At 38.8% G+C, this 24,988-nt stretch overlaps 3 protein-coding genes across 10 annotated transcripts in view; 2 read left to right on the top strand and 1 right to left on the bottom strand.

The window, feature by feature from the left end:
* The window catches only part of relt (RELT TNF receptor), a 30,520-nt gene extending 17,647 nt beyond the window's left edge, over window positions 1-12,873 (top strand). For all 3 annotated transcript variants that reach the window (XM_044354676.1, XM_044354677.1, XM_044354678.1), the window contains 8 exons: window positions 412-596; window positions 993-1,045; window positions 1,209-1,463; window positions 6,169-6,249; window positions 6,805-6,883; window positions 8,963-9,334; window positions 10,261-10,389; window positions 11,017-12,873. In XM_044354676.1, coding sequence (XP_044210611.1) covers window positions 412-596; window positions 993-1,045; window positions 1,209-1,463; window positions 6,169-6,249; window positions 6,805-6,883; window positions 8,963-9,334; window positions 10,261-10,389; window positions 11,017-11,020 — 1,158 coding nt within the window. In that variant the 3' untranslated portion in view covers window positions 11,021-12,873. The remainder of the gene's footprint in view (window positions 1-411; window positions 597-992; window positions 1,046-1,208; window positions 1,464-6,168; window positions 6,250-6,804; window positions 6,884-8,962; window positions 9,335-10,260; window positions 10,390-11,016) is intronic.
* Window positions 12,874-14,486: 1,613 nt separating this feature from the next.
* LOC122983400 (P2Y purinoceptor 2-like) lies at window positions 14,487-21,266 on the bottom strand. 2 transcript variants are annotated; one of them, XM_044353121.1, is made up of 5 exons: window positions 21,066-21,266; window positions 18,377-18,730; window positions 16,815-16,983; window positions 16,132-16,477; window positions 14,487-16,046 (listed from the first exon to the last, which is right to left on the bottom strand). In XM_044353121.1, exons 2-5 carry the CDS (start codon window positions 18,711-18,713, stop codon window positions 15,858-15,860), a joined length of 1,041 nt encoding a protein of 346 aa, XP_044209056.1. In that variant the 5' UTR covers window positions 18,714-18,730; window positions 21,066-21,266; the 3' UTR covers window positions 14,487-15,857. The 2 variants fall into 2 exon arrangements, with proteins under 2 accessions (XP_044209056.1, XP_044209057.1); XM_044353122.1 differs by lacking the exon at window positions 21,066-21,266 and adding an exon at window positions 19,868-20,015.
* A 1,408-nt stretch (window positions 21,267-22,674) lies between these two features.
* Window positions 22,675-24,988, top strand: part of LOC122983853 (F-BAR and double SH3 domains protein 2-like) — a 77,527-nt gene continuing 75,213 nt past the window's right edge. For 2 of the 5 annotated variants that reach the window (XM_044354019.1, XM_044354015.1), the window contains exon 1: window positions 22,676-23,044. In XM_044354019.1, the coding sequence (XP_044209954.1) occupies window positions 23,024-23,044 (21 nt within the window). In that variant the 5' untranslated portion in view covers window positions 22,676-23,023. Of the gene's footprint in view, window positions 23,045-23,256; window positions 23,382-24,988 lie in introns of those variants that run through there. The other 3 variants (XM_044354014.1, XM_044354018.1, XM_044354017.1) reach the window with 3 other exon arrangements.

Below are 24,988 nucleotides of genomic sequence, written 5' to 3'. Positions count from 1 at the left end.
TATAATTTATGTGTTGGGTCACCACAGATAACATAAATCAAGTTATTTACTTCCATAAATCACTGTTTAATATTGGCAAACATGTTTAACATTGCTTTTTATCCAAGGGGAATTTTTCTCAAGGTGTGTTACACTTTTCTTTGTTGGAGGTTATATTTATACAGTTGTGGTAGATCACCTGCTGTTACTGATAAAACACAACTACTGTATATCAGTATAATTTACCTCTCTTTAACAGTCAGTTATTTTTGTGAAGATAAAAAGATTATATCATTGTTTTGATGCCAGTTAACAAAGAGCCTCGGGACTTCTAATTAAAAGCTGTTTGTTCTTTGACTCTTAACTCTTTGGCAACATCAGAGGGATGATTCCTTTTGTGCTTGAGATTATAAGTGTTTTCCGTCTTTCCAGTCCTGTGGGCAGATCCAAAGTCCAGCAGAGGAAGTGCAATGCCGGTCGTGTCCGACAGGAACCTTTTCCGATTCATTCAACTCTGAACTTTGCCGCCCGCACGCCTCCTGCAAGATCCTCAGCAGAAATGTAGCAACCCCTGGCACTGTGACCTCTGACGCTGTCTGTGGAGACTGTCTGCCTGGGTAAGAAGTACCCGTCTCACTATCTTTCTTACTTTGTTGACAGTCCACCTGTCTGTCTGTTCATCCGCTGACAGTTCATTCAGACTGTAGGTTTGACATTTAAAAGTGCTTTGCTTGAACTTGTACCTCGTGAACTTTTATTTGTTTTAAATTAAGTTCTGTCGTTTCCTCTGTGTCGAGAAAACACCCGGACTCACATGCAGATGCATGCATACAAACACACACGCACGAACACACAATACGTCATTCACCACAATGGGCAGGCAGCATCAAGCACCATAATATGCCCAAGGCTAAAACCGCCTAGTCATTCTTTTATTGTACAAAGGTCACTTTTCTCTCTCTGTCCATCTCTCTAATTATGCTTTTTTCTCATATTTCTTTTTCCATTTGCAGGTTTCACTTCACTGCCACAGGAGATATTTCTACCCAAAATCCCTGTGTGAAAAGTAAGCATGCTGCATGTTTCTGTATTTCTTGAAAATGTGGTTGCCCTCATATGATGCACATCCATCATTCAATGCCCAGTCTCATGATTTGTTCTTTCTGGACATAAGACCATGATTGTGCTCTCTCTGTAATCTAATTTTCCTCCTTTTTCTTTTTTCTTAGCATCTTCGCACGTCAGAACAGTCCGCACGGTGGGTAAAGGTCCATCTAGCGGTGCAGGAGGACCAGTCAACGGCACAGTCGTGCGCAGCGCTGAGGAGAAGACGGCAGAGTACGCTGTATTTGCTTTGGTGCCCATCTTCTGCGTGATGGGCCTGCTGGGTATCCTCATCTGCAACATCCTGAAGAAGAAGGGATACCGCTGCAGTGCTGACAAGGAGGGAGGAGATGAAGAGACCGCCACACCACAGAAAGAAGGTGAGAGAGAGATGAGATGACTGAAATTGGGGGAAAAAGACAAAGGTACAGATAAAAGGAATAAAAAAGGAAATGAAAGGAGAGAAGAAAAAGTTAGAAAAGACAGCAAAATATGAAAAGTGGCATGGAGAGTGATTTCTTAAACTAGCATTTATGCTCACGTTGTTGTTACGTTCTGTATACAAGCGTCTATAAAAACGCCAAATTAGCACACGCACATGCACATGATGTGGTCAAGTGTCATGAGTCGGTGCAAAGCCAAGCCGAACCCAGAGGGCAGTGTCTTTGTGTGCAGCCACAGTCCATATATCTCTGTGATGTGACTGCACACAATCTTACATGGGAGGCTTTTTTTAAAAAAAAAAAATCTCTGCTGTTTTGAACTTTGACCCTCACTAGGGTCATTACATGTCACGCCTGCTGTGTTTTTCTAAGCACACACTGTTATTCTTGTAATTGTCCTATTTGAAAATGGGGGGGGGGGGGGAACGCATTCCCATCAACTCATTTGCCTTACTGATGTCAGAACGAAACTGACTCAGGTCAACACAGAAAGAAGTATAAAGGGAGATGGAGAGGGCAGAAGAAGAAAGAGAGACAGAGTGAAGGGGGTGGTGTTGACTGAAAGAGAGAAATAGAAAACCAAAGAGAGTTTAGAAAGACATACACAGAGGGATCAAGCAATAACACAAGCGTTGATTTACCACACCCGTTCTCTGTGGTTTGCACAGTCCGAGTAATATGAGTGGTCTTTGTAACAGTGTTAGCAAGATTGAGAACTCAGAGAACTCCTCATAGACCCAAAGTACTTATTATTTTTTCACCCTGTGACCTGAAAGGAAAATATTTTTCTCTCTTTGAGAGCAGAAATCTGTTCTTGTAAGGTGACAACTCACCAGTGGCAATCCTAACACCTGGTTTGATCTAGATGGTGAAGGAGAAACAATAGATTGTGTTTGTATAGACCAACATTGACATTTACATAATGAGAGGGGTACACCCATATTTCTTTTATGCTGCTATTGTACTTGATGTACCGTGCCTGTCTGGTTCTCAGGCTTGTTTAGCAGGTGCAGTAAAAACCCTCAGGTCACATGAGGTTCATTATCTACTGTAGCATTTATTAGAAATGTTTTTTTTAAAACTGAGACACAATGAAGAGCTGAAGACCCAGTCAATTTCCACATAAAACATGCATGAATTTACAGCTGTATAAAGTGTAAAAAAAAAGAAAAAAAGTGCTTGTTTGTTTCTGCTACACTCTACAAATACACGTACTGTTTTAACCAGGTATTACCTCACTGTTGCACACTTTTATGCAGGGGGTCTGTGTGTTAATCAGCTTCGCTCCACAGTAGCAGACAGGCAGCGTACATGACTGGCAGTTACTGTCATTTAGTGCGTAAGCATAAACAGATTTAAAGGCTAAGCTGGCTTTTCCCTCACTCACCTGATGGTGCAAGGCTCAGAGGAAAGCTGTGTGACATCTGTACGTGCTGCCAGGCTTTTCTACAAAGACATCAAGAGCGTCAGAGCACAGCTGCTACCTCAGCAGACCTTTCAACAGCATGTCAAGAAACTGTTTATGTTGGAAAACCTGCTGCCTAGTACAGCTCACTGTATCTGAAATTAAAATTGTTGTGACTTTTTTGCAGAAGCGAGCATCAAATTATCTATCAAATTATATATTATAGTAACTAAGCAAAAAGATACTATTTATGGCATCTAAAAGTGTCAGTCTTACTGTTCTACTTGGAATTGGTCTATATGATAAAATCACAAAAAGGTCAGTTGCACTAACAGTTTAATTTTCAGTACTGCAAGAAACAAGAACTTACAAACAAATGTCCCATTAAACATACCTGCAGCTTCAAATGATTGCATAGAACACTATGAAACCTAATGTGAGGTCTTGTTTTATCTTTATTTACTTTCAATTTCAATTAAACTCAATTACACTTAAGTTACATACTATTCGTATAGGTTTCTTGGTACCATGGACTAACTGAGGACCTCCACAGTGATTTGGTCAGTGTTGTTGATTACAGGGAGAGCAGGACTCAGCATCCATACCTTACATCTCAGCTTCAACCACCAGTTTAATTTTTGTCTTTTATAATTCTTGGTGCATAAGCCAAACATGAGAGCTTTATTTTTGTGTCATCAAGCCCTAAAAGATCCAGGACAAACAGATATGTGTGCATGCATGTATTTATGAAGATTTCATGCACCTGTGATGACAGACAGAAGTCATAGCAGCAGTCTCTCTGCCAAAGATCTCTGTTGCCGTGGTCTCTTCCTCTCCAAGAGCTTTGTTGTGAAACTTAACCTGTCCCCGTACCAAAGGGAAACTCCCTGAGCCCCCATCCCCCTTCAGCTCTCTTTATCTGTCCTTCTACTCTCCATTCATACGATTTCTTGGCTCTCTAACTCCCCTCCCCTTCTCATTTGAACATGACACTATCCATCCATCTCTCCTTTCCCAGCCAGATCAATAATTCAATTAGGTTCTCACTTCATGGTTTTTGGTTCCTCTTTCTCTGACTCCTCTCCTTTTCTCTGTTGTGGTCTGTTATCAGTCCTCTTTTCTTCTACTCTCATCTCTTCCTCTCTCTTCACCTCTGCTCTGGCAGTTTCTAGAGCATGTTAATGTTTTCTGTGGTACAAATTCCTTTCCATATAACTCATCTACTTATAAACTGTCCATTCAAAGCAGGCAACTGCAAGTGGAGTGATTCAAGGACATCTTATCACTTTCTTCACTCTCACCCCCTCTCTGTCTCTCTTCCTGCATAGCTCTGAGGACAAATCATGTAGTGCGGCAGAGATAAGCAGCAAGTATGTACGTGTGAGTGAGACAGATAAAGGACAAGAGAGGAGACCATAAGCAGGATGTGAGAAGTTAGTAAAGAAGATGGAAAAGTGGATTAAGTGAGGAAGTAAAATAAAGAATAAAATAATGATGAGGTGGTAGTAGAAGGATTTGGATGCTGCACTGGAAAACTTGATCTCTCTCCCTCTCCTGTTGTTATGTAACTATCCTTGTTGCAGTGGACTATCTGTCCGCTGTAAGGGGTAAGGTTAGGTGTAAAATTCTGACTCCAGCACTTTCCTCATCATCTCCAGTCAGGGGGAACACCCGTGGGGATGAATTACAACGAGGCCAGGCTTAGCTTGACAAGGCAAAAATAAGACTCCGCACTGGTAACTTTGACTCAGACAGTGCGGAGCTGCAGAGAGGGAATATTTTTGACTTACTGAAAAGCATAGTAACAAGAAAGCTGAAGGAACAAAACAGAAAGGGTGAACCCGAGGTTGATACACGATAAATGTGGTGAGCTGCAGTCAGATCTGCAACTTTCTGTTTATGCAGCGTTAAGCTCAGCATGCGCAACCACAAGGGCGCCACAAAGGTAGTTATGTTGCTGCAGTTTTCAGTTTAAGCCTCGTTGGCTCCACAGTACTGCTGCATTTAAACTTTGGGGGCCACTAATTTTTAAATTCTGAGGCTCAAACCTCAAAGCTCAAACAAAAACACATGTGAAAACAGGATGACGGATCAGTGACTTGAAGTGGACGATACTTAAACATTAAACAAAATGCGTCTGGCTTGGGTGAAGAAGAGAATGAGCGCCACACCGTGAAATGGATGCCATTACCCTCACATAGCAACAGCCACTGTGGAGACAGAGCTATTGTTATGGCCTAACAACAGCCTAACACCACTTATGCAAGAAAGACAGAAATACACATACATACACACATATAGACACGAATGTAGCTGCACAGTCACATTTTGCTCTTTAACACATAGATACACCACAGTCACCTGACATTGGAGGTCTGGTACATCACACCACACACATATACACACATACACAGAGCCCTGTGCGCTTCAACAGTGCTGAATGGATCGCTGAGTGAGCTATTCTGGACCCCCCTCGCCCTCATCGCTCCCCTCTCTGCTGCCTCACTCTGCTATTATGGGATGGTCTGGGGGGGTAGAGGGCGGGGGTAGGGGCGGTTGCTATGGAGGCACATCTATTCTATGCTGTTCAGTCATTCACGTCCATCCTTATCAGTACCATCGTGCACTGAGGCGCAATATCCCAGCGGTGACATGCACCGTGTGAACTGTGCTAGCTCTGGAAGTTGGACAATGTATCTGCTTATTTAGTCTCTATATGACAGCGGTGAATGAAGCTGTTGTGATTTAAAGTGAACTCATCAGGATGAACATACACTGAAATATAAAATTAGTATAGTGTACATTAACGGTTGTGTTTGAATTTATGCACATTCAGTGGAAATACAAGCCAATATATTGACGTTTTTCTTCAAGTATATATATTCCAAAATATGATGACACAACATTTTCTACCATTAAGATATGGTGACAAAACAATGTTAACTCAAAGTCCTCTTACTAGCTTTCCTGCTGATTGCAACTACATCCCATGGTCTTCATCAGTATCTCAGTTTATATGGATAATACAAATCCTTTTTACAGTACGTAAAAATTGGTATACTGTATAATATCCTGCAAGTATATGTAATACATATTAAGATGACACTACTCTGGTATTTTGTTATTTGTATGTAATTACACAAAATACTATATATCAGGTGATAAACAGTATTATAAACTGTCTGTCTGCTGATAAATGGTCATTTTCTCTATCTCTGTCTCTTATGCTTGCTTTAGGTAACGGTTGTCCCTACATATCTGACGACCTGAATGAAGACACCATCAGTGTTCTGGTCCGCCTCATTACAGAGAAGAAAGGTAGGTGTTAAGCAAATGCTAGCAGTGATGTCACTTACAAGTGAGTGGTCAGAGCCACTTCATCTCTTGTGGCATTATAGGGAAACATGAGAACACAGTGTCATCGCTGTACGTCACACGCAGCCAAAGACATGTCTGCAAAACTCAGACTGTCCTTTTCCTTATTTCCATCTCAGATTGATAGCTTTTATTAGAAATGGGGATGTGGAGGGAAAGGTGAACCATAGTGAGTTCAACCTCCCACCTGCTAACACTGCAAAATGTTTCCAATTTGTCTTCATGTATCACAAAGCAATGCCTGTGCACATAATGATCTCAATGTATCTTAAACTTTCCCTGAGGAAGTTTACCTTTCCACTCAATCACCAGTAAGCACAAAGATGAATGTTATATATAAACTTCTATATGGTCTAAAACCACATTCTTGTAGGCAGGAGATGCTTTATTATTACAATTTAAAGTATTGACTGAGACAAAAATTTCATTGACTTTCACTGTGGCCAACATTTATTGATTTAGTCTAAACAGAACTGTGTGCATTTGTACGTGTTTCAGAAAATGCTGCTGCACTGGAGGAACTGCTGCTGGAGTACGAGAGCAAACAGATGGCCCTGAGCAAAGGCTCGTCAATCAAGTATGAGACCCCCCCACACACACACACTCCCATAAACCGTCATATATATTTTGCTCAGTCATGCTGCTCAAGGTCAAGCTGAACCCAGAGGCAAGGAGAGTACAGGAGAGAGCAAGTCAGTGAAGAGTGACTCTTATGTGATTGAGTGTGTGTGCAAAAGCAGAAGGGAGTTTCTTGTTGCAGGAAGAATAATAATATAAACTTTGATTTGTTGTACCAACTTTACTATTACACACCATATTACTGTAATGTGAATCTAAGAGACAATAACATGACTTGACTCATGCTCCTAGTAGAGCTGCTTGATATGAAAGAGCAGAACAGAAGCTTCATATTTACCTCTTAGCTCCGTAACTAACTGTTTTCTTTCTTTGTTTATCTTAAATAGAACATATTTAGGAAGCAGCAGTGTATGCATAATCAACTTTTCATGTAAAAGGAAGGAAAAACACACTTTACTGTAGCTCTACATCATATCAATGTGGTTGACATTTACATCGCACTTAATTATTGTATTTTGACAATTTTAGACTTAAGAGACAATTTAGTTCACAATTAAATTTGATTCATGTCACCCTTGTGCTAAAAACAGTGGAAATGAAATACTAAATGGTAATTTGAATCATTAAAGTATGACAGAATACAGCATAGGGTGTAAAAATTCACTTTCCATTGACAATGTGTATATCTTGAAAGTAAAAATGAAAGTTGGTCTACACAAGATTAAAATTCCATACTAATTTATGTCTCTACATAAATGGTTGGCTGCTCAACTCTGACACATTACAACAATATAATGCAGCTTGCAGCGTATTGTTTTGTCTTTTATTTCTACAAAAACTCAACTCAAGGTGACACACATCAGGCCTTGTATGTACCCTCAGTGGAGCTGATACATAGCAGTGACTCACCGCCACATGTCTGAAGTGAACGTCTCATGCCGTTGTAACCGCAGTCTATTGAGTCATGAGGTCTAAACACCTTGTCTGTTACAAATCTCAATGGCTGTCACATAGCTTGAAGTCACACGATTTACATGACCAAGTGTAGTTGAGGTCTGAACTTGGGGTTACAAGTTGCAGCCAGGTAGTCAGACATTAATCTAACAAGTCCAGCAACATGCTGCTTTATACCACAGTCTACACCACTGTGCTTTGACTTTTGCTTGACTATCATTTTCTATCTGACTATCTTTATTCTGTATTCTCCAATCAGCCCTTCATTCTTTACTGCTGCACTGACCCAGCTTCTTCTACGGAATCACTAAAGTTCATCTTATCTCACAGTATTATATACGGTGGTAATGGGATCTAGTTCACTTCAGTATGTGTGCCACATCTACAATAGCGAGAGGTCTCAGGGGCCTCTGGCAATGTGCTGCTGCTCAATGGGCTGTGCAACATGTGAGCTTTAGATTCGAGCACATTCTGACACTATCTTGGGTCACTGCAGGTCACCCACAAGTTGGTATAACACAGGCACACACAGCAGCATTCATCTCTCTCTCTCTGTCTGCCTCTCTCTGCACAATAGAACAAAGCAGAGCCAAAAAGCTACAGAACACTGGGCTGATGTGGGCAGCCTAACGTGGCTGGAACATTAAGAGATTAAAAACTCTACATTTGAATTTTCCTTTTGTTTTCCATTTATACATTCAAACTGAATTAAGGCAGATTTAAGGACAATGTTTGTGAGCTTTTCTGAACCTTAAGGGATTCACTTATCCTTCTGGCACTATGGTCTGTTGCTTAGCAACACAGACAAATTGCCGAACTTGCACTAAGATGGCAAAAACGTTTATGAAATAATTGACATACTTTTGGTGATAGCTTGCTCCTCTATTCTTTTATTCTCTTACTGAGACATTAAACTGCACAATTGGCTTTTAGTTATTTTAATTATTTAGGTTTAATAAATCATTTTAGAGTAGAATCAAAGTAGTTAGAGGAATTAGGAAGATATAGTTTTTAAACTAGTTTTAAATTTGAGGGGAAATCCACCACATGTGTTGACTAAACTGAATATATCTATGACTAAAAAATATCAAATGTTTAACTGATCTCCTGCTCTCCCTCCCAGGTTCCCGATACTGTCTCCTCTGTCCACGTTCCGCTCCCTCCCTAGGCTCTGTCCCCATCAGTCCCACCTACACACCATCTCCGGCCTCTCTGGCTTGGCCCCCAAACATGGCTACCGGTGCTCCCGCTGCGCCCAGAGAAAATGGCCCCCTGTCCTCATACCACCTCTGGATTCCTTAAAAGATCCCCTGAAGCCCCCGCAGAGCCTCATCCTGCCCTCCCTGGACCAGCAGAAGAGCCCCCTGCTGGAAGCAATGTTTGTCGACATGCACCGTACGCAAGCTGTTGTGCCAAATACTGTACAGGAAAAAGTGGAGGGGAGCGAAGTGAAGGAGAAGAAGGAGGGAGAGCTGACAGTGCTTTCTGTGGGGAGGTGAGACTCGTCTATATTGTGTCTTTTTAGACAGAGGTAAAATCACTGGTGTAAATTAATTAGATTAGTTATGAGTAGCTCAACTAAATACACTCAAGTGATGCAATGTAACTAAATACATTTACTCAAGTACAGTTTTGAGGTACTTGTAGTTTACTTGAGTTTTTCCATTTTCTTCTACTTTTTTTTTTTACTCTACTTCACTACATTTCAGAGGCAAATATTGCACTTTTTACCCAACCACATTTATTTGAGAGCTGCAATATAGATAGTTGTTACTCTGCAGATTAAGATTATACATACAAACCATATGATCATTTTATGAAATATGATGCACTGTCACAGATTAAATTACCCAGCAATGTAAAAATTATTCAAAATTAGCCTTCTTCGGTCAGATTTAGCAATGACGTGCTGCTTACAAGTCATTTTATATATAATATGATATATAATAATGTAATTTTGGATGGGGCCATTCTGTATTATGAATATTTATACTTTTTTATACTTTAAATACATTTTTCTGACATCACTTCTGTACTTTTACCTACAGAAAATTTTGAATGCAAGACTTTTACTACAGCACCACAGTACTTATTTAAAGATCTGACCACTGACACACTCACAGTAAAAAGTCATAAGCGATATTGCTAAGAAAAAAAATAAAAACAAAAAAACATTTGATGAGATATTTTCCATGTAAAAAGCTCACACTAAATGCTTTTCCACATTATTTTATCACTGTCCAGTTAGGTTATAGAAAGGATAGAACCATCTGTAGACTGTAGGGGGTTTTTAATGTAGCAAGTACAGCTCTACAATACAATTACCTGATTTCAAGTAATTCTCAGAGTGTAGCAGAAAAGCTGATATAATGATTACCATATTACCTAAATGTATCAGTGATCATATCTCTTGCTCAACAGATTTCAAGTCGCTCAGATCCCCGAGCAGAAGCCCATCGCTGTGGAAACCAAGACATCATCCCAGGAGCAGCGTAATTCCCTCTTTGGTGGAAAGCCCTTCTCTTCCTCTTCATCATCAGGCATCAGGAGGTATGACCTCAGACAGTTACACACTTCTTCCTCTCTGTCTTACTACCACTTCCTACTATCCCTCTCTCTCAGTCTCTCTCTAGCCGCCTGACTCATTCCCTGTTTTTCTCTCTGTCTTCCTCACTGCACATTGCTGATGTTTATAACAGCATAAGTGCTGTGAAGTGGCTGACACAAAGAGACTGTCAACTCACATTCTTCTAGCCAACACTGAATTATATAGTCTGTTTCGGTGGGAAAGGAAATTATACATAATATGATCAGTTCAGCAGAGGAGGATTCTGTAAAATGATTTGGGGAAATGAGCCACTTCTGTTTCCAATTGACTAGACATGAACATGCAGCTGAGTCAGCCTTATTGCAGGGGTCATGTGGTCCTGTCTATTGTCAAAATGAACTGTCCATTTCATCATTTCCTACACTGAAAAAACCTCTTGAGTGGACAGTTATGCTTCAAAATGAGCCCAAATGAGGAATAATGAGAACAGTATGCTATTAAATAGCTTAAATTTGATTACTTTCACAGTCCCTGATCATAATAACTTGGAAATATGGTGTATTTGCTTCACTCTTTCTTCTGTTCTGTCCTTCATGTTGTCACACTCACATAGTTACTCTCTCTTTCAGGTGAAGAGACAGAGAGATGCTCTACGATAACACTACCTCGCTGAAGATGACCTCATCATCCACTGACGACTTGACAGCCGGCATGGAGGGTGTTTATAGACAACTGACACCAAGAAATTACAAGAACCACCTCCTGCTGGAAGAAGTTGTTTCCAGTTATGCGATAAGAGGAAGATAACTGTATTTATCATTACATTAATAATTATTGTACTTTGCAGAAGGAGCCACTAAATTAATAGCTGGTACAGATTGGCTCCACTGTCCCAATCCAAAGACAAACTGTTCTAAAAAGCCTGTTGGATACACACTCGGAAAGTATGGAGAAGTTTCTAGTATAACTTTGGATTAATTATCAATATCCGACACTAGAGGGAAGGATGAGAGGGATAAAACAAAGGAAAGAAGTTTGGATGATACACAAATGCACTCTCAGCCCCTGTATTTGTGCTTCCTACAAAAATAGACACGGGGTACGACACACACATCTGCATGCACTCACTCATGATATAAAAAATACACGCTTAGTCTTCCCTGCATGCAGTGAAGAGGACAAATAAAACTGAGGGAAAAAAACTGTGGAATACATTACTGAGAAAAAACACAACTCAAACAGAAGTGAGACTCATACTTATAAGTGTGTACTTTTAAAAAAAAAGGGGAATACATTCTTCTTCTAAGCGAGGTAGTCTGCAACACAGTGCCACATGATCCATAGTATGACTGTCACGTGACACTGGGTTAAAGACTACAGTAGCACTACAATAAGTATTACTTATTAAGGAAAAATGTTCAATATAATTTTGATGTTTCAAATCTATTTTTTTAGAAGTTTAGTGATTTTGATGATTTCTGTTGCTTCTGCTCACGTAAGTGAGTTGAGGTTTTAGACCTTTAAAAATGTTGAATGTAGTCTTAATAAAGGTAGCTCACTGAGTTCACTTGAACTTATTTTGACAGTTTGAGAAATATGAACTCAGTAATGTACGCCTGCCCACAGTCAGCATTAATTACATTTGTAACTTTTAAGCTCTAGATCCAAGTAGGTGATCTGGGACCAAAATTCGTTCTTAGAGGGGGCTCCATATCACAGCATTTTTTTAATGACACTGCATCCCAATGGCAGTTATATGGGTCCTGGGGTGAGAAAGTAGATAGGTAGATTTCACTTTTGTAGAAAAAAAACCTGTAAATAAATGTACATATGTAAATATGGGTGGGTATAGAGAAACAGATACCTGGCTTTTATAATTTGAGCGCACTGGATGTATGAGGTGATATATTAGATCTCCACTAAAGGTAAAGACAATTGCACTGCAGCACTGTGTGACATCTCTAATCCATCAATCAATTTTCACATTCAAATCATAAACTTAAAAAACCTGAAGTTCCACAGACACACACACACACACACACACACACACACACACACACACTGTTTTCACAGTTTAATTAAATAAACCATCCAGTGGCTGCAGAGGATTAGTGGTCGAGATGCCTCAAAGTCATGCAGCTCACTTGGCTTTAGTTTACATCCTCATGGGTTTTAAAGAGTGTACTATAATCATAGAGGTTTTTAGCTAGTCATTTTCATATTTCTTATTATGTTAGTTACAAGGAATATGACAACATGTCTAGAGGATGGGATATTTATTGGTTGAAGCAGTTATATGTTTTCTTTTGATCTGTTTTTATTGCTATGATTAGGATTATTATTGTTTTCAAGCTGAGGTGTTGCTGGTAGAAAAGAAGGACAAAGAAAGAACATTCATCTCATCAACTTTGTAGATTGCATTTATAATATTACATTTTTCTGTATGATGTTTTTACTCTTGAAATAAAGAAGAGTTGTATTTTAAATCCTGTGTTGTTTGCTGTTCTTGCTGGTAACATGGTAGGGTTTTGTTTTAGTAATGTGGCATTTTAGTGTTATTATTGTCTGTGAATGATTTATGGATATGCATAACTGGTGAACTATAAAAGTTAAAAATTTAGTCTCATCTTATTAAGTCTTGTCAGCAGCAGCTTTGTTAGTTAGGCAGTATCACCCTCTAGTGGTGATTTAAATCAAATGTAGCCAATACCAATGAGATGAGTGTCTATGTCTCACCATATGACCGCAACACTTGACCAACCTATGCTCAGCTACACTCCAACTAGGGTTATACTCCCCACAAATGACAGTTAAAACTGGCCAAACTTAATAAACTTATGTGACCTCTAACTATTCTGATTTCAAATAACCTCAGCAGAAGTTGTACTGTTCCAGACTTGTAGCAAGGCTGGATCACCAACCACGCAATATGGACAACTGCTTCAAGGCCCCAGTCCTTCATGCTCCCCAAAAGGCTTATTTCACTGCAAATTTCAATTCACTAATAAATAAGGTGGGTTCTGCTTTATTACCTAATCTTGTGGCAGTGTGTTGTAGAGGGGCTTTGTGTCAAAATAGTGGTTTGAGAACATAATCATTTTAATTTATATTATATTCACATGTTTCATATTCCCTAAATAATCAAATTACCTTTAACATGCATTAACTGATTTTTTGGTCACCTGTTTGCAGCAGAAACAAGCTGTAAACACAACACTGAAGCTGATATGAGGAACGTTTTAGCAAACAGTTGCTTATTTTACACATCCAGCAAATATGGAGCAACATTAGCATTCATTTGGAGTCATGTTTGTGTCCAATATTCACTTTAACCAATATTCCACTTTAATCACTTGCTAGTTGCTAACTTTGTCTGTTAGGTGCTGGGAAGGTAGCATACACACAGTGGGTTTTTTTTAAAAAGCTTTTTTGCTGAAGGAAAGGCAAGACAAGGCAAGTTTATTTATATAGCACATGTCAGAAACAAGGCATTTCAAGGTGCTTTAGATAAAACATTAAAAGCATCGAGACAGAGTGCAAAAGAAATACACAATAAAAGGACACTTAAATACAATTAAAAACAGTCATTAAAAAGCCAAGAGAATAGAAAACAAAAACAAGCTAAAATAGAATGAAACAGGTATAAAATACAAGACTAAAAGTTACAGTGCAGTGTAAGAAATGAATAATTATTTAATTTAATAAAAGGCAGCTGCAAACAGAAAAGTCTTCAGCCTAGATTTAAAAGAACTCAGAGTTACAGCAGACCTGCAGTTTTCTTGGAGTTTGTTCCAGATATGTGGTGCATAAAAACTGAAAGCTGCTTCTCCATGTTTAGTTTTGACTCTGGGAACAGAAAGCAGACCTGTCCCAGACGACCTGAGAGGTTTGGGTGGTTTATAACGTAGCAGCAGATCAGAAATGTATTTTGGCCCTAAACTATTCAGTGCTTTATAAACCAATAGTAATATTTTAAAATCAATACTTTGACAGACAGGAAGCCAGCGTAAAGATCTGAGAACTGGAGTGATGTGATGATGTGAAATCAGGGTCTGATTCGATGACTACACCAAGATATCTGGCTTGGTTTGTGGTTTTTAACTTTACTGATTGAAGCTGAGCACTGACTTTTAATCATTCTTCCTTGGTTTGGTCTTTGTTTAATTGAAGGAAATTCTGGTATATCCAATCATTGATTTGTTCAATGCACTTACTGCACTTCATCTGCATAATTATGGTGATATATGTTGTTGTTTTCCATAATCTGAGCCAGTGGGAGCATGCAGATGTTGAACAGAAGAGGCCCCAGAAAGGAGCCTTGGGGAACTCCGCATGCTGAAAACAGCTACCTGCTGTGTGTGGAATGACAGTGATGAGTGAACAGTAAACGTGAGCCAAAACAGTAAAGCTGCAGATCGTACCAAGAAGACAAAAAGATACTAGAATGACTGTGGAGTCAATAACAATCTTTTGCCCGGGAGCATGCTAACAGGTTAATCCAGCCTGACAAACAGAATAAAGATAAACAAAAGCTACATTACACCTGCTTTCTTAAGGAAGTGTCTTGAAGAATGATAGTCAGGCTTTCTTTCATTCAGACAGCCATCATGCAAGAAATATACCTTATGAATCTAATTCTTGACACAGATTATGGCATTTAAACTAAGAAAATCATGCATGGTATATGAAAATAGTATCATCACTGTTATATTTTCAGAATGTGCACATTTATTATAACATCATTTTTACTTCCTTCACATTTTGGGACACAATTTGACACACAGACACACACACAAACTCCAGGACATTCAAAACAAGCCTAAACAAGACATAAAATTCAGAGGAAGGTGAGCTGATGAAAACTTCCTATCAGATCGTCAGAATAAAAACATACAAACATCAGACGCTTGTCCAGTTGAATCACTGATGAAGCTGTAGAGCACTGTGTAGTTTATTTCTTTCAATACATTCTAGCTTTTCAAACATAACAAAATATTTTTGATTTGTAGAAATCATTTAAATGCCTTAAGTCAGTAATCTACATGATTTAGCCACTGTGTATGACTGAAGGTTTGTTTGAGTGTGAGTCTTACATCTGGTCAAACCTGTATGTGCACTTGAACTGGTTAATGATGGAAATCTGAATGCAGTGACTGTACTTGACACAACTCAGCCCTTCAGGAGATTTTGCAGTGTGACTCTGGTCACACTGCACTGGAAATTTCTAAATAAAGACTACAAACTGCTGTCACTGAAATATGTAAGGTTTAAGTCTTACTTATTAACACATTCGCTTCTTCAAAGAGAGACTCCAACCCTCAGAAGTTTTGTGCTTTCCAAACACACAACTGGCGAACATTTAACATTTAAAAGTGAACTCTTAAAGCAGATGTTGCATCTGCTGGACACAACTGGCACTAATGCTCCCACAACCTTGTGCCTTTTTACCAAGATCGTTTTAAGGATTGGTTCAAAGTTCTGTTGTCAAGGATTTGGTCACACTTTTAGCTTTCTTGGTGATGGTGAACTTGGTGATGTTACTGCGGGCTTCCTGCCCAGCCAGGAAGTAAAGGATGGGGTCCAGACAGCTGTTGGCACTGGCCAATGGACGGGTCACCTTGTAGGCCACACTGGAGGCCTCTAGCAAACTACAGCTGATCTAGTGAACATATACAAATCTGATTAACTGACTTTTGAAGACATTATAACACATTAATAATTTAAAAAATGTATTTTAGCCTTACCTGTGCTGGATTGATCTGCCTTAGGTATCTAAAAGAGTAGTAAAGACTCCTGGTGAGGTGGAAAGGCAGGAAACATAGCATGAACGTTGCCAGCACGATGATGATCATCTTCACTGACTTCTGCTTGGAACGGTGGGCTGACAGTCGTCCTCTCTCACCCTCAGCGCCCCCTTCAGACCCCCAGCCAGGCTCAAGAAGCTTCCTCACCATGAGGCCATAGCACACCATCACCACCATGAAGGGAAGGGCAAACATGAGCACTGACACGATTGAGCTATATACCAGGAAATCGTCAAAGTGCTCTGGGCTGGTGGTGTCGTAGCAAATCCTCTCTGTGGCCACATCCCTTGTGAGGAGATAACAAATGACATTTGGTTAGGATTATTAAATGGCACTACTGCTTTATTTGATATTGAGCCACAGAGAAGGAGATAGGAGCGATGAAAGGGAAGTGATAAAATGTAACTTTGTTAGCTAGACGGCTGGTTGTCCAGTTAAGTGTGTCCCATTAAGACAGCTAAGATAAGGTACTTACACAAAAAAATCAATAGTCCACAGTTTAACACATTTAGAAAAACTTCCAAAACAATGAAAAGGGATATTAAGAAAGAAGACAGAATGAATGAAAGAAACAAACAAATATAAAGAAGAAAGAAGAAGACAATTGCACAAATTTCAGTTACTTCGTTCTTGAGAAGTAGAGAACAGGTGCCTGGCAGAGTAAAACACAGGACCACACTGCCACAGAAACCAGCCTGGCCCGGCGAGCACTGACCCAGCTGAGGGAGCGGACTGGATAGCAGATGCCAACAAACCGATGCAGACTGATACAGGACAGGAACAGAATGGACCCTACCAGAATGAAGTGAATGAGAGAAACTGAATACATTTTTTTTTCATCCTGTGTTGACTCATGGCCCTATCCTATTTAATCCATAGTATTTCATATTTTTACATCAGTATGATTTTTTTTTTGTATATTCACCTAATACTGTAATATGGTATATTGTATCATGTTGAAAAATGTTGGATTGTGTCATGTCACCTTGTGTCTTATTGCGGTGTTTAAAGTCAGGTCATTTTACACCATTTTGTTTAATTTTGTGTTATATTGTCTATATATTCATATTTATATATAGTATATTTATATTCTATATCTGTGATTTTTTTGTCATGCTAGTTGTTTGTTTGGGAATGATGCAATTACTAAATTTGTTGCTTTGATCAAAAGCGTTGGCCAAATGAATATAATGTAATTGTCATATTGCACATTATTATACTTCATTGTATCACAGTGTATCTTATTGCAATATGAATTATTGTATCATATTGCATCAGAATGTCCTCGTATTTTATGATGCCCCATGATTCTATTTCTGTATATATCATAAAATTTTGTATTGTAACGTTTCATATACTATATGTATTGTATATTGTATCATGTCATGTCACTGTCACTTGTGTTGCTTTGAATGGTTTCAAGTCATTTTACATCATACAATTGTATTCTATTCCATTATTGTGTCTTCATATTGTATTGTTTTTTACTGTATGATATTACACCATACTATCACTGTGTATGTATCATATGATTTTATATTATATTCTGTATCAAATTGTAACATGTTTCATAGTATAGCATTATTTGTATTGTATTATATCATAATGTATTGTCACATATTGTGTTTTGCTGTCAACTTATGTCTCATTGTGTTACTGTAAATCAGATTATATTACACCATATTTCATCATTTTGTATCGTATTGTGCATCATAAATTGTAAACGTGTTTAATCTTGGACTCTGTTTGAGAATGATGAACTTATAATTTTTGATTACATTGTGTATCAATTAATTATTTCGCTTCATATTATAGTTATTTTAATATATCACATTATACTATATTGCATCATATTGTGTTGTATCATATAGTTTCATATCGTATCGCAGTGTAAAATACTGGGTTGTGTCATGTCACCTTGCAACACATATTACATCATATCTTATCATACTGAATGGCATCATAATATCTTCATATTATTATCTTATCATACCATAGTATAACTGGATGTATTATATAATTTCATAGTGTATTGTGTATGTTAAATTATATATTTCATATCACATCATACTGTATCATACCGTATTGTATCATGTTGGTATAACATATTAATTACGATAATTGTAACATATCAAACTCTGTTGTTTGCTGTATTGTGTGTGTCTGTGCCATAACAAAACAATACCATATAAGTTGGAATAAAACAGGAAGCGTATAATCTTGCAGAACGGTTCACTGAAGGGCCAGTCATTCTCATCGGCATAGTAATAGATGAGGAAGGGCAGAGTGAGGATGTAGAGTGTGTCACACATCGTCAGGTTGAACATGTAGATCGTGGAGGGATTCCAGCGCTTAGTGCGGAACACAATCACAAACAGCGCTGTGGCGTTCAGCCCCAGACCCATCACAAAGACCAGGGCATAGCTGACAGGAAGCAGAATATATTTAAAATCTTCATTAAATTGACAGTAGAAGGCACTGACATTGGTTGGGTTGGTCTTGTTGTTGTCAAAGCTGGCCATCTTGGTTTCAAGAACACCTGAGGTAAAGATAAATACAAAGGAACAGATCATGAAACTAAACACGCTATACACCCTATATATTATAATGTGCAGCATTTGAAGAAGCCTTTTACCAAGTAACAGTATAACAGACACAGGAAATGGGTATGATCATGAGAAAGTGATATCAACCTAGATAAACTTTACAAGTCATTCACTTGGGCATGTCTCAGCAGTACAGTCCTGTATATGTCATGCCATTCTCAGGCATCATCGACTAATCCCTTGTGATTTTGCAATCAATTTTATGCAATCCAGTACATAGCTTGGGTCCCATTTTAAAGTCATTATACATTCCACAGAAAGTGAATCATTTTAATGCTGATTTCTCTTAATCTCCTTTTTCATTCTGAATGGGAGGTTGACTAAATGAGAGAAAAATCGAGAGATTGAGAGAAGAGAAGAGGACACTTAAATAGTGCCATCTGTATTAAATCATATGCTATTCTGGCTGAATAAATGACTCAGTGTGTGAGTAAGCATGCAAATAAAGGCGTGTGAGACACGTGTTTTATGGCTATGATGTAGAGTAATGCATGGTGTGTACTATATGGTATGTCAGTAGGTATGTTTAACAAGGTATACTGTTCCCCCACCCGGTCCAGCAGGGTTACCTAATGAGATATAACAGGGTCTTTAGAACCTCAGTGCCTTTTCTTTCTCCTCCCCCAAGAGAAAAAACTCAAAATCTATAAACACATCTTTGTTGTCTGAATCTTTTTCTGAAGATTCAACAGCCAACAGCCTTGTGTGGCAACAACCTTTTTCAAAACATTTAGTGCAGCTGTGTTCTCACAGAGCATAACAGCTCTCATTCTGGCGCTTTGCATGTCAAAGTTTTCCAGAACCTCGTGGCTCTGAGAGAGGGAGAGGGAGCGACAGAGGAATAACTTTTTAACTCAAACCAGACCCTGTTTTGAGACCCTGTTCAAGCTTTTCTTTCTGTTTAACTCGCTGGCCATTTTCTTCTCCTATTTCATTCTTTTAGTTTTAGTCTCGGCCTCTTAAAATTCTGCCTGTTTATCTGGCGACCAGTTCAAACCAGTCATGTAATAGCACATAAATTACATCTTCACAACTTCAGAAGCAAACAAGACAGCAGATGCCAAACTTACTTGTTTCTCAGTTCACTGATGAGTTAACCTATGGCGATCTCTTTTCTCCTCTCTTTGACATTGTTTTTCTGTTTGTCAAAAACATTGCGTCTCGGTAGCCCTTTCCCCCTCTCTGTCTCCTTTTCTTTCTTCAAAACAGCTGCAAGTTGAATTTAATAGATAACAGACCAGAAACAGAGCGGCCCCTTCTGTAGTCCCCCGAGTTCCTCTAACCTGCTGTGTGCATGCCATATCAAACTGTGCACCGTGTTACTAACAATTCAGCAGTAATGTAATCTGTGCTAGAGGCAAACCTCTAAAACGTATGAAATTACTCACAATTTCGCAGTCTGCATGAACGCTATCGCCCTTTATAGACTGTCCTGTGCTGACCATCCTGTGCAATGTATCCTCATTCTTATGAGTAGATTCGGTATGTGCATGTAAGTATGTTGTCTAAGGCTGAATGTGTACTTAGGTACATGAGTGGGTGAAAAACCTGTTGAGGTGTGTGCCTGTCTGACAAGCTGTAGCCTGCAAGCAATGCACAAGCAGTTGGGCCTGAGGCTCTGATGTAGATCAAAGATGTTAGAGACGGACAGAGACAAGAGAGTCATAGCCTTTAACTGTTCAAATATTTAGTTTTTCAGTCTAGCATACTAGCTCAGACAAACATTATTTTAAAAGTTTAAAATAGGAAAACAGACACAATTCTTAAGACCTATTAAGACGAATTCATTGTATTTTTACTAGCATTGCTATGATAAGAAAAGACCTATATAAATGTTAACAACTAGATTTTCTTCTTCTTGGTAACCTAGCTTTTAATAGGGAATGAGAATTCAAACTAATTCTCATTACAAATAATTATTTCTTTAATTTTTTTTCACCACAAAGGCAAAAAGGCTTTCTAGAAGGGTCAGATCTTAATACAAACAACACACAGCTATGGGCACAGTGATTTGGCATGCAAGGAATGTTAAAAATCTCCTGCAATGCAAACAAAAATATAAATATATGGTCCTTTGTTAGAACATTTTTTCTGCCTCCACGAAAATACTGTGAGCCTGACAGCCATAGTGTGTCACAGTGTGAATTTTAAAACACCAATATCCATTTCAGGCAAATATTATGAAGTGTGAATCGAAGCAAACCATCTATGCAGCATTTTGTACTTTTACTACACGAACTTCACTGTTTTTATGGTAAAATTTCTTACCTTGGTATGCCCAAATGTAATATAGCTGCTCCTAAGCAAAATCATAAGAAAAATCCTAAACCAAAAGCATCCTGGCAGGATCCTAACAAAAACAATATGATCCAACAATGAATATCAGCCATTTTCCTCAGTGCCACTGGCAGAAAGTTATATGTGTGTGGGTGTTGAGAGATGCATTTTTGTGGGCAACACTTTGAGTGTTATACTGAGAGGAAAGGTGAGAAAGAGCACTTAATGTCTTACCTGCCCCAGAAACTGTGCGTATTAATGATTACAAGGCCCTTAACCTTAACCTTGGCCATGGCACGTAGTGTGGGAGGCATGAAGTAAAATACAGGACCTCCCAGTCTTCTCTTAAACTTTGCTAAAATTTATGCCTCCAGGGACTCCTATGTTATTTCCACTCATTATATTTTAGCAGACATTATTACCCAAAATCTGGCCAACCATGTAACAATCTGCTGTAGTTTGGCATTAATGGCATCAGCAATGTGAGTAGAAGTGCAGAAGTATTTCTGGGCAACAATAACAGAGGTTGCATGTCTCCCCATCAGTTACTAGTATGTCTTAACCTGGAAATCTTTTCAATTTCCATTTCACACAGGCCACTCCGGAAGGCAGATGGAGGTCAGAAGTGGTGTGAATTTCACAGAGAAAGACAGGGACACAATTATGTATGAATGTATGTATTTACATTTTGAGTTTCACTTGCAATATTAATTGCAAATATAGGCCTACACATGCATGCTGCACATACGCATGTAGACAGTGTATCAAACCAGCTGCTGCGGGTGCCCATTCATTATAAGGGTTTCGGACACCCTCCGTTGTAATGCATTCCTTTAATAGTTCACTCAGCACCCACTTCAAAATGAACCCAGTAACTCTCTTTTACCCTTTCTACTCCCTGATATCCCATAGTTTCCTGAAAAGTGGGCACTACGAAATAACACCACAAAATATTACAAATATTAAATATAAACGTTCTGAATATTAATTTACTATTTTTGGTATCAATCTTTATTTTGATTAATATCTGTGATTTTATATAATTTTAGTAATTCAGTCTACTATATATGTGTGTTTTGAAATAATTAATTTAAGCGTGTAAAATTGGTGATATGTCGGATTTTTTCCCCATATCTTCTAAAAAAATGTATATATATATATATATATATATATATATATATATATATATATATATATATATATATATATATATATATATATATATATAGTATGTATTGTCTTGATCGATTTTTCCTTGATCGACTGCGGTTTCTTGTTGCTATGCAGGTCTGAGAGACGCAGCCTCCTGTCAGTATCAGCCTTGTCTTGTTCTCCTGAAGCAGCTGAACTAGTGGATAAATGATCCCGTTTTGTAGTTCGCATCCTTTTTGTTCCCCTAATTTGGTTTAAAACACCTTTGCATGAGCGCTAATCGATGTTAATGTTGACGCCGGGCGAAAAGGCAGAACAAAAAAGATGCCTCTCTGCTCCCGGTGTTTTTCATCAGACACGGGCTATCCCATTCATGGCCACGTTGAGGAGCCATCGAGCTGAAGTTGCGGAAGGGGTTCCCCGTTAATACCCCCAACCCCCCCACTCCCCCCCCACCATACCTTCCCTCTGCTTTTTCTTCTCCGCCTGTCTGCTGCCCCTGCTTTCACAACACAGTACAGTACACACTAGTCATCCAGTAGTGGCAGCAACCAACACAGAAGTGTGTTCAGTCTCTCCTCGTAGCCTCAGTTTCTGCTTTGTATAAACTGGCCATTTATCATCAATCATGGCCGCCGGAGTACAAATTTAACTCCCGTCTTGCCTCCCTGTCGTCTGGAGGGGAGGATTTTTGTTTGAGGAAGCAAAAGAAATATTAGTCCCACACTGATTTGGATTTCCTTTTGGAATTACAATACATTTCACAAGGGAAATACCATTCATGTCAATACTCCAAAATGCAGCCGCCGCCGAGGAAGGTGAGTGATTTCCAGAGTCCGTTATTTTTTTTTTTTTTTTTTTTTTAGCTCGTCTGTACAGACAATGACAGACAGATAACAGTGTAGTAACCTTAGTGCTTCACTAACCACTCAAAAAAGCGACTGGTGCTGCAGAGTAACACAATTAAAAGGGGTTGAGACGTTTTCTAGCCAACATTAGCAGCGTTTGCTAGCTAGGTTAGTTGGTAACCTAGTGACATTAAAATGCATCTGTCCAGCCGTTAGCGTCAACCATCAAACGTCAAAATACGTAGCTACTACAAAACGCTAGGTGGGCTAACATGAGACATTTTATACAAAGCAGCAGACCTTTTAAGTAAGTAAATATGATACATTGTCTGTCCTTTCAAGCACATCCTGTAACGTTAGTAAAATAACTTTAATTGTGAAATGTACAATAGCAGCTACACTACTCAACGTTACAGTACGTTCATCTGTGGCTGTTAACGTTATAACGTTAAGTTAGCTAGTACAACAATTAATACACAGCTCACTGTGTAGCCACGTATTTTACTGAATTCATATTAGTACATATTGTAAAATTGTGACCACAGTCACTCTATTACTCGTTGTGATGCTTCTTGTCTTGAGACAAGACCTTCTAGTCGGTCCAGGGTCACACACATCATTTGATCAAAGCCAGGCTGAGCTGACAAAAGCTAAAAAGACACAGACACACACACACACACACACACACACACACACAGAGGAGACATGCTGGCAGAGCCATGTCTAATACTGACTTATTGATTCTGTATGGGCTGAGAAAAAGAACATAGTCCCCTATAGCATGGTACCCAGTGCGTGTGAGAGTGTGTGTGTACATGGTGTGTTGAACTTGCTTGTCTATAGCTTTCTATGAGTGTGTGTGTTGTCCTGAAATAGATGCATGAGAGGCAATTACCCTGCTGTGAACCTCTGTGCACAGTTTTCTCTTAATTATCACATATTCCCCCAGTGCCATTTATGCTCTGGGTTTCTACACACTGACTGGCCTAGAACATGTCATATCATGTCTGTGAAGCACACACACACACACACACACACACACACGCACACACACTTGCACACAGGTCTTTTCATCACAGAGGCTATAGAGACCCCTATGGTTGTCTTGTGTTAGCCTGTGAATGATCAAGTGCACCATTATGGTCATATTAATTTTGTAAGAACTCATTCGTCAGCTGTCACCATCTTTAGCATTCATTTTGATTTATTTTTATTCCAGTGAAAATACTTCCAAGAATAAAATTAGCAAAATAACGATACATTACCCCCTGCCAACATGGCTGGCACACTCAGTACACTCAGCCCACAGAACCACACCACAGAGTGTTATCAGTATTTGGCTGTTGGATACTAATCATTTCTTTCCCAGTGTGACACATATAGCCCCTTAAATATTTTGTCTGTGTCTCAGCACATCTGTTTACAGACTGAGCTCATCTGATTGTCATATATTAGTTTTATGTGGCTTAGATTAAAAGATGGCTGCTGGCAGTTAATGAGGTTGAGAAAGACAGTACAATGACACACAACATTGTTTTGTGATGTGATAAGCTAATAACATGCAGCACATCTATCTATCTATCTATCTATCTATCTATCTATCTATCTATCTATCTATCTATCTATCTATCTATCTATCTGTCTATCTATCCATCTATTTACCTATCTATCTATCTATCTATCTGTCTATCTGTTAATTTTTAAGACCATTCTTAGTGGATCTGTTATATTGAAAGGAATTATTGTACCTGAACAACAATTTTTACAATTTTGCATCTTTTACTGACCCAACATTTACTCAGTCAACCTACTAATCAGCCAACAGCCCAGTATCTTTAACTTCTCATACTGAAGAAACAAATATACCACACATGAGCCGACATGAAAGAGGAAGTTCATGTACCGATGTAAATT

The sequence above is a fragment of the Thunnus albacares genome, chromosome 6, assembly GCF_914725855.1.
Source record: "Thunnus albacares chromosome 6, fThuAlb1.1, whole genome shotgun sequence".
NCBI lineage: Eukaryota > Metazoa > Chordata > Actinopteri > Scombriformes > Scombridae > Thunnus > Thunnus albacares.
The sequence above is the reverse complement of the archived record's forward strand: the minus strand, read 5'-3'. Positions and strand labels throughout refer to the sequence as shown.

Coding starts and splice junctions, on each gene's coding strand:
- LOC122983400 (XM_044353121.1), bottom strand. CDS start 18,713: ATGGCCAGCTTTGACAACAACAAGACCAACCCAACCAATGTCAGTGCC. Junction 16,984..18,376: donor GTTTTATTCCAACTTATATG/GTATTGTTTTGT, acceptor TCATTCTGGTAG/GGTCCATTCTGTTCCTGTCC. Junction 16,047..16,131: donor GGCAGATCAATCCAGCACAG/GTAAGGCTAAAA, acceptor TATGTTCACTAG/ATCAGCTGTAGTTTGCTAGA.